General features: G+C 35.3%; 1 protein-coding gene and 1 non-coding gene across 2 annotated transcripts; one reads left to right on the top strand and one right to left on the bottom strand.

The window, feature by feature from the left end:
- The first annotated feature begins 303 nt into the window (after positions 1–303).
- Positions 304–5,539, top strand: LOC112023954 (uncharacterized). Its single transcript, XM_024056585.2, has 3 exons — positions 304–665; positions 1,489–1,773; positions 4,158–5,539. Exons 1-3 carry the CDS (start codon positions 513–515, stop codon positions 5,310–5,312), a joined length of 1,593 nt encoding a protein of 530 aa, XP_023912353.2. The 5' UTR covers positions 304–512; the 3' UTR covers positions 5,313–5,539.
- Positions 5,540–6,779: 1,240 nt separating this feature from the next.
- Positions 6,780–6,852, bottom strand: TRNAE-CUC (transfer RNA glutamic acid (anticodon CUC)). Its single transcript has one exon. It is a non-coding gene; the product is annotated as a tRNA-Glu (tRNA).
- Positions 6,853–9,692: the final 2,840 nt, after the last annotated feature.

Here is a 9,692-nt window from a genome sequence, read left to right as displayed (position 1 = left end):
TTATCCAGTAATATTAATACAACACACAAACACACACTATTTACCACAACTGTCTTATATGGAAGATTACGAAGGATAAAGTTTATACAAAAGCGACAGATAACTAAACACAATCTGATTTCACTGTTTTGAGGGTAAAGTGTATATAGTAGTGAATCATTGGAACATATTTAAATACACAAAAGGCAAAGGGCATGGCTGCAAAAAGCATGGTCGGTGACTGTCATCCTTATCTGACCCGCAAAGCTAACACAACACACCATCTGTCACCATTCTCTATAAATATAAAACCACCAAGTACCAACAAAATTAAAACAAAACAAAAAAAACGTTTTTCACATAAACCCTGCAAACCCGTTAAGTAAAAAAATCCACGAAACTTCATTTCCAAACAAAAGCTGTGCTAGTCCCACGGAATTTCTCTCTCTCTCTCTCTCTCTCTAGGAAAAAAAAAATTTGAAACCCTAACTTTCTCTCTCTACAAATATCTCTCTCTCGATCATTCTCCATCGATGGCGTCCGGATCTTCGGGTCGGGGCAACCCGGGTTCAAAGGGGTTCGATTTCGGATCCGATGACATTCTCTGCTCCTACGAAGACTACACCAACCAGGACTCTTCGAATGGGAACCATGGCGACCCAGTCATCAGCTCCAATTCGGGGAAGGTACTTCACTGTTAGTCTCTAGGGTTTTTACTGAAAATTGGTGTTGAATGTAATTTAGTATGTTTTCTGAGGGCATCTTTGGAATCTGGGTTTGGGAATTTTTCGGAAATGTGGATAGGGTTTAGGATTGTGTAGATAATTGGATAAAGTCAATTGGGTTTTTATTTTTTTCCTTGTTTGTATTGTAAAGATTGCTTCTTCTTCTTTTTTTTTTTTTGGGATATTCTATTTATGTTTTGTGGATTGTTGTAGATTATAAAACTTGAAAGCTTTTGTTTTTTACTTTTTATATATGGAAAGAAATTAAATTTCCAACCCTATATTTTGTTTTAATTTTATAAAACTTTGCGGCACAGATCACTTTACCGATAGGTGAGCTTAGTAGTTAGTAACAGCTTGGCTTTCTGGTCTTTTTGGCTACTCCAAAGATGGGTTTTCATTTTGAGCAAAGATAACATTGCTTTATGTCTTGGTTTGCTTATAGTGTGTATATACATTCATATGTGTAAATGAATGCCTGGATTTGAATGGGTAGCAAGCTCTGCTGAAAAACCCCATTTGAAATTTAGTCATAGTATATTTGTGCTGCAACTTTTTCATGCTTTGGTAGTTTCTACTGGTTGGGATCTTTAAAGATTTTGCTCACAAAGTTGTAAGAATTTCATTTTTACTATTTAGTTGACTTGGGAAGCTCAGTTTGAGTATTTGGTAATTGTTTTAGCTGCTACTTGGTGTTACCATTTGATACTTTTAATTGATTATAAATGGAGCTTTATTGTATACACTTGCTTACAAGGAGTTGCTTTGTCCCATTTTGCTGCAGGATTTTCAGAAAAGCAGAATCTCAAGATCGGCGATGTTTCCTTCTGTCTATAACCAGCCGGAAGATTCTTTCGGCCAAGATGTGATTGCGACTGTGGAAAAAAGTATGAAAAAGTATGCTGATAACCTTATGCGCTTTCTTGAGGGAATCAGTTCACGTCTGTCGCAGTTGGAATTATACTGCTACAATCTTGATAAATCAATTGGAGAAATGCGGTCAGAGTTAGGTCGTGATCATGGAGAGGCGGATTCTAAACTTAAATCTCTTGAGAAACATCTTCAAGAAGTGAGTCAAAATTTTAAATGTTTATATTTCTGAAGCAGAGGAGGATATTCTTTAATTTTTTTGTTATGAGATATGAAATGCAGCAGCTTTACACGTTCACATTGTAGGACCTTTATGATATTATAGGCTTCCTTAGGTTTTCTGAAATTTTCCTGTTTGCATAAAGGATGGTTGGGTTCTAAATTTATTCTATTGTGTGCGGGTAAATAGAGCTGTTGGGAATACCTTGTCCTTTGACTTTCAGCAAGTGGTCATTAAATACTTAAAGAGACATCTTGAAGTGTTTGAATTACTCTTCTATTGGTTTGCTGCAGAAATTCATGGCTTGCTGCAGGGGTTTGTGGGAGTGAGGGGCTGTCAGGTTTGAAAACTAGTAGCATGCAAGAGGATGCATGGTTATTAGAAGTCATTGTATTTGTATCAATACATCTTCTGTATGTATCCAAAATTTAAAAATATAATATCTGTAACAGGAATGGCACTGATATGGGAGGCTCCTATTGATGAATAGATAAGGGAGAGTCACTTGAGATGGTTTGGTCATGTTTAAGGATAGTAGTTAATGCACCAGTAGAGTGAGTTGATTCAAATTGAGGGAATAAAGAAAGGTAGAGGAAGATTAAAAACAACATTAATATAAGTAGTAAAAATAAGGACATGTCAATAAAGGAAGTAACAAAGAGTACGAATTTTGATAGAATAGAATGGTTGAAAGAATACATGTGGATGTGGTAGACCCTCACTATTTTGTTGACAATTCATAGCAGACCCCAAAATTTTGGGTCTTGATTCTTCTTGTTGTTGTTGTAATGGCACTGATACAGTGAGATATAGATGGATGGTAGCCAGAATATGGCATGGTTAGATTTTGGGGATTATGATACAATGTTCTATACTTCTATGCCTATTAATTTTTGTCATTTATCTTTTAAACTAAACATTTAACATAATGTCAATAAAACATTTTACCATATAATAATTAATTAACACATCTGCTTTATTGACACATGGTTGGATATAAATAGAAGCATCAGATTATTTGTGATCATGGTCTTGTTCTTCTGTACAATTAACAGAAAAATGTTCCTATCAAAAAAAAAAAAAAAAAAAAAAGAGAAAAATGTTGAATATTTTCTTCCATGTTCTTCTTTAGAAGTTTTTTTGTACAATTAACAGAAAAATGTTCCTATCAAAAAAAAAAAAAAAAAAAAAAGAGAAAAATGTTGAATATTTTCTTCCATGTTCTTCTTTAGAAGTTTTTGTAGTGTTGACTAGTGTCATTTTTCTTTCCTTTCTCCCATTGTTAATTTCTTATTTCTGCATAGTGTCCAGGGTTCCTCCTCATAAAAAAAATGTTTATTTCTCATGTAATCATCATCATTTTGATTATTATTTACATGTTCCATTTTCATTTGTCGAAAATAATTAAGAACCTCAGTTCTTCCCTATATTGTCTAGTTTAGAATACAAGTTTGCCTATTGAAAGTTTAAAGGCCAGTGATTTTTAAGTTTTTTGGGGTTCAATGAGAGGTTCTCCATGAACATCAATTGGTAAAGTTTCATGTCATTGGATAATGAAGGGGTTTGGGTTTGAATCTCACATATGCAAAAAATAAATCTATTTTTGTCTTGGCCTCATTGTAAAGAACAATTATCATGAAGTGGATGCAATATGTTTAAAATTTTATTGAATTTCCAGGAGGAAAAAAAAAAAAGCAGTTTGGTGATTGCATTATGTTTGTGTTCCTCTGCTCATGTTTCTTTTGTTTATGCCTTGCTGTACACTGAGCTGGAGAGGGTTGTTGCTGGTATGTAAATAGTAGGGGTTGCCAGAAGTGTGTTAATGAACCTTTTTGCCCCCACAAAGTATTTTAGTTCATTTAAATTGCGTTGTATTTTTAATTTAAAATTTGAATAACGTTTGAGTGGGTGGCATGCTTTTCTAATTAATACCCTGTGGTTGCCATTGGACACATTAATGGATGTATATCATCAAAATGTGTTTGAAAGAGTCTTGTGTGACAGCAACTATGGAATTTGGGATTCCATTTCAAATCTACTGTGATGGTATCCAAATATTTCAAATTTTTATTTTCCAGATAAAGTCTGCTGGTGCCATTCTGAGTCTTTTTGCATACTCACTATTGCAGATTATTAAGTCTTTTCTTTGCCTACTTCGACCTGATATGGAGTGGTAGATAATTTATAACTTTTGTGTTTGGGAGGGAAGCACTTTGATTTGCTGTTAATATGAAGGCTCAAATAACCTCCACTGACATGCTTTACAGTTATCATTTATTGATTATATGCAGTGATCTTCAGTACAATGCCTTCTGCATGCCATTTGCCACAAGAGATTAACTTATTTATATTGCCCACTGCAGGTCCACAGGTCTGTACAGATCTTAAGAGACAAGCAAGAACTTGCAGAGACCCAGAAAGAATTAGCCAAGCTTCAGCTTGCGCAAAAAGAGTCATCTTCTTCAAGCCACTCCCAATCCAGTGAGGAGAAAACTTCATCAGCTGCTGCTGATGCCAAAAAGACTGATAACACATCTGATGCACATAACCAGCAATTAGCTCTTGCCCTGCCACACCAAGTAGTGCCACAGCAACAGCCTGTGGCACCTCCTCCACAAGCACCACCACAGAATCTAACGCAGCAACAATCCTATTATCTCCCTCCAACTCAGTTACCAAATCCACCGGCCCAAACCCAACACACACACAGTCAATATCCACCTGATTCTCAGTACCGAACGCCCCAAATGCAGGACATGTCTAGGGTGGCACCACAGCCAACACAGTCTCAAGTAAATCAGACGGCACCAGTCCAACCATTCCCTCAGTATCAGCAGCAATGGCCCCAGCAATTACCTCAGCCATCGCAACAGCCCTCAATGCAACCCCAGATCAGGCCCCCATCAACAACGGTTTACTCGTCCTACACACCAAGTCAACCAACAAACCCATCACCTCCAGAGACGCTGCCAAACAGCATGCCAATGCAGATGCCATTCCCAGGAATTCCTCAACCTGCGTCCAGCCGTGTTGATGCCATGCCGTATGGGTATTCTGGAGCTGGTAGAACTGTTCCACAGCAGCCCCCACCTCAGCAAATGAAGGGCACTTTTGGAGGTCAACCAGGTGATGGGTATGCAGTTGCTGGACCCCAGCCTGCACTTCCTCCGGGGAGTGGATATATGATGTATGACAGTGAGGGGAGAGCACATCATCCACCTCAACCGCCTCACTACTCTCAAGGTGGATATCCTCCAACAAGTGTTGCTCTTCAGAATCCACAACCAACAACAGGCCCCAATCTTATGGTCCGGAATCCAAGCCATTCACAATTCTTTCGCAACCATCCCTATAGTGAACTGATTGAGAAATTGGTGAGCATGGGTTACAGGGGTGACCATGCTGCAAGCGTGATTCAGAGGATGGAGGAGAGTGGGCAGCCCGTCGATTTTAATGCTGTTCTTGACAGGTTGAATGTGCATTCTTCTGGGGGTTCTCAGAGAGGATGGTCAGGTTAAAGAATTTATTCAGTAATTTGAGTTCCATATTAGTGACAATCATGCGTGTTTTATTATGCATTGAATAAAAGGTTGATGTAATGTGCACGGTGTATTGTATATGTGGTTTGAGAGATACAAAGATGGTGTATATCTGCGACCTCATTCCAATACTTTTGTCTTCTGTTGTTTGATGGCACTTCTAGCAGTAGAAAGACTTCCATTAAATTGCTTTTCTTTTCTTTAAATATATATATATATATATATATTTCCCTTCTTCGATTGGTAGAAGTCCCTGAGTCCCTTGCACACAAATAGTTTTTTGAGCTTGTCATCTAATTGCCAATTTGCCATTACTCAATGCGTCTCCAGCCAACCACGCTACCATATAGTTTCAAAACCTACTGATAAATCAAATTTAAACCCTAACTCCAAACTCAGCCCCTAAATCCAAACTAAGCCGCTATCATGCATAGTATTTTAACTTTTAACAATGCAATAAGGCTACATATAGTGTCTTATCTCTATTATTCGTTGATTAAAGGGTATTTCCATGGGTTTGCCTTGGTATCGTGTTCTACTGTCGTATTGAATGATTCGGGTGGTTTGATTTCTATTCATAATACAGCTCTAGTTGCTGGTTAGGCCGGTTTGATGCTCTATCTTACATAGTCAGAATGCCACTAACCACCTTTGGTGATCATATAATTTTCTTGATCAAGTTTACAGATTTATATTACCCTCTAGCAACCTTCTAATTTTTATTGTACTTGTAAAGTTGGAAGGTTTAAGATTGGATTTCAAAATAAAAGAATGTAAACCTATCTATTTTGAGATAGGTAGAAAGTGAGAGAGGTGGGTTTGAACTACAAACATGAAACACCATAAAAGATGTTATTATCACTGGAATATCATTGAACCCCTGAATTCATAATTATCTATTCATATGTTGCTGATCATAGAAACTCATTTATTCCATTGTATGCAAAGCCATGCGGACAGTCCTTTTCAAGCCTGATTCTTGGAGTAAAGGACATGATACATGTAGGGTCTAAAATCAATTGTTTAACTTAAAACAATTGAATTTAATATGCACAAGTAGAACCCTGTCCAGGAAAAAAAAAATGATGAACATTACAATTTTTATTTTCCAAATCCAGGATTTAAAGGACTAGTGTTTAGCTTACATGAGATCGCTTCAAAAATGATGCCAATTTTTGTTATTTTGCCTTGAACAAAATTTGAGAAATTAACTACCTTCATTAACACAACAATATCATCAACTCAAAGAAGAAATTTATAAAATAAATAAATAAAAAGGTGGTGATGATATGATGAAAGGCCCAAACCAAAAACAAGAATAATAACAAAAGTAATCAATTAAGATGTTTGATCTTATTTTCTTTGTTGTAAATTGTTTAGTAGTGTTGTCTAAATTGGGCCAACAAATAAGCAACCCATTACAAATGAAAAAAAATTTAGAAAAATTTCCGTTGCCGGGACTTGAACCCGGGTCTCTCGGGTGAGAGCCGAGTATCCTAACCAACTAGACTACAACGGATTATTGATTCTTATGTGAAGTATTATTTATTTTGTAACTATCTTTCAACCCCAACACTCTCAAAATCCTGAATTCTCTCAAATACGGAAGCAAACTAGGGCTAGCCTTTTCCAAAATTATCAAACCATTCCAATTCCTTATTGCACCCCAATGCCCAAGTGAGTCCTCTCCTAGCAGGAAGAGACCCACATATCAAATCCAATGGATTCTCTTAAAGGGAAAGTCCACTCTCATCTAAACTTTGAGAACAAGACTTTCACAAACTCTTTTTTTTTTTTTTTTTTTTGAGAGAGAGTGATAGCTCCATATGCAAACATTTGATTCTCATTTCTCATAATTTATTAGGACTTTGAAAAGTTGAAACTTGAAACAGACACATTTGCCTTACTTATATAATGGCCATAACAAAAAGGTTGAGGCAACTTATTTTATACACAAATAGGTGGGGTTTTATGTGTCCTTTCTAGTCCCAATCCTCCATTTGGCTCAGGCTTAATTTCATCCCAACTCAATATAATTTAATTTGCAAATGCAAGGTCTGGAACAACCATATATTCTATAGAATAGTTGCTCCTAATTTTCCATTTTATCTTTCGAGGCACACCAAATTCATAACAAAAGATTTACAAACTAACATAATAAAATTGCTGTGATACATTCTTTTTTCTTTTAGTCATGAAAAGATGTTCTTTTAGGAATTAAATTTCAGCTGAAGAAGTCAAATATGCATTGCTTTCTAAATTATCGAAATATTTTCTTTCAAAGAGTGTATCAATAGTTTTTAACTTGGACATACTTAAATTTTAAAAGTTATAAGTACAATGATTTAAAAAATCAAGAATTTAGCATAAATATATTGAAAACAATAATGTTATTTTGAATGGAATCAAATATAAATGAGAATTAAAAATAACGGTTTTTTAATCCACACACGGTAGGTTGAATTGGAAAACTTCCTCAACCCCGACCCATACACACCATTTAAAAATCAAATCAAAATCCACACTATTAAACTATCCATCGTCTTGTTTGATTATAATGGATTTGTGACTAGACCCAAACCCGAGAAGGAAAAATTCGGGGTAGGTTTCTCCTGGGACATCTGGAGTCTGAACCCGGCAACAAAGAAAAGTTGGAAGTTGATGTTTCCCAACTATAATAATCTCTTCCTTTCCTAGTGCATTGTCCTTTATTAAAGTCTAAAAAAAGGGATAATTACATGGTTTGGACTTTGTTGCTTGGACTTGTATGGTTTACGGCCAATAGATCTCACGTTGTATTAACATTTAACATTTACAAAAAAAGGTGTTAAGTTAACCTTAGTAGTGGACCCATAGCTTTTTTTAAATCATTGATTAAGCTCCTCAAAAGAAACAACATCGATTAAGTTATTAAAATAGAACAACTTCTATAAAATATATATATATATATATATATATTAAAAAAAGGGGACAATGAATACTACTAGCAATATTGGATGCAATATTCTAGGAGTGCCATTGGGCATCACATGTCTTAGGCTCTTAGCCGCCCAACTAATTATTGCTTATCTCAAAAAAAAATATATATATATATATTGCTTAACATTGAAACTTTTTTTTTTTTTGAGAGAGGAACTTAACATTGAACTTGCACTTGATTAACTTGAACAAAAAAATTTATATGACCGGATTGTAACCTAATATATATGATTAATATGTCAATTTTTGGAAATGAAGTCCTTTGAATTTGATACACAACCATCTCTTTCTCTTGCTTAGTCCTTTTTATAAATAGAGCAAGTTCTTCAAAGTTCAAAGGCCCTAACTGACTCGTTCCTAATGGGACGTTTTCATGATGTTTTTAACATGTAAGCAGGATTTTTTTTTTTTTTAAATTTATTCCAACATGTTAGAAACAGGCTAATTTAGATTTTTATAATGTGATCGTGGTTGGTTGAATTAGGATACTCCATGCTCTTCATAAGTTGAATTAGGGTTTGAGATTGTCCTATCTCTATTATCTAATATTATTTACCCTTGAAATGCATTTCTAAATATTTAGAGATATTAGGGTCAATGAATAATTTTAAGAGAGTTGAACTATTTTAAAAAGTTTTGAATATAGATGATATATAACTATATAAGAATAAAATTCTTTTTCCCCACCCTCTCTTTTGGGATGAATCTTTTCTTCCCTATTATTCCTCTCTTACTTTTTCAAGCTTCATTGTCTCTTTGCCCTTGTTGAGACATGAATCAGGTTTGAGTTTTTCTTCTTAACTAACTCAGTATATAAATTTAGAAATAGAAACGCATTCCCTGAATCCCTGGTATGCAATGAACTGTCTCAACTGGACATATCAAGATTAAAGAAAGGGTGAAGAGACAATGAAACACATGCTTTTAATTGAATTCAATTGTCTTTGGCCAAGATATCACTTTTTGTGTTTTATTGTCAATCAACCAAGTGTTTGAATTTATTTAAGTTTTTTTTTTTTTTTTTGAGTTAACTCTATGATTTAGACATGTTAATATGAAAAATGAATCATACTTTCCTAACATATTTATAAGTATATATAGTAGAGTTGTCTACGGGTTGTTCCAGGTTGGTTTGGACTCAACTTGAAACCAAACCACTCAAGTTGGGTGGAAGATGTTGAGACCCACCATCGACAGCCAATCACCATAGGTCGTCGGATTAGGCATGGGCAAATGATCGATCAGTTCAGGTGAAACTAATTAAGAAGCGATAGGGGGTGGTGATGTAGATCTTTGCCAAATCTGAGTGGAGAGCAAGATTTAGTTGGAATTGAGCGGAGGAGAGCATCACATCATTGAATCTGAGCTAAGGAAAGCCAA

The sequence above is a fragment of the Quercus suber genome, unplaced genomic scaffold, assembly GCF_002906115.3.
Source record: "Quercus suber isolate HL8 unplaced genomic scaffold, Cork oak 2.0 scaffold_157, whole genome shotgun sequence".
NCBI classification, from domain to species: domain Eukaryota; kingdom Viridiplantae; phylum Streptophyta; class Magnoliopsida; order Fagales; family Fagaceae; genus Quercus; species Quercus suber.
This window is presented reverse-complemented; position numbering and strand designations above follow the sequence as displayed.

Bases quoted from the DNA above. Each gene is read 5' to 3' on its own strand.
- LOC112023954 (XM_024056585.2), top strand. From the start codon at position 513: ATGGCGTCCGGATCTTCGGGTCGGGGCAACCCGGGTTCAAAGGGGTTC. The intron at 666-1,488 runs GTACTTCACTGT...ATTTTGCTGCAG, and splicing joins TCAGCTCCAATTCGGGGAAG to GATTTTCAGAAAAGCAGAAT. The intron at 1,774-4,157 runs GTGAGTCAAAAT...TGCCCACTGCAG, and splicing joins TTGAGAAACATCTTCAAGAA to GTCCACAGGTCTGTACAGAT.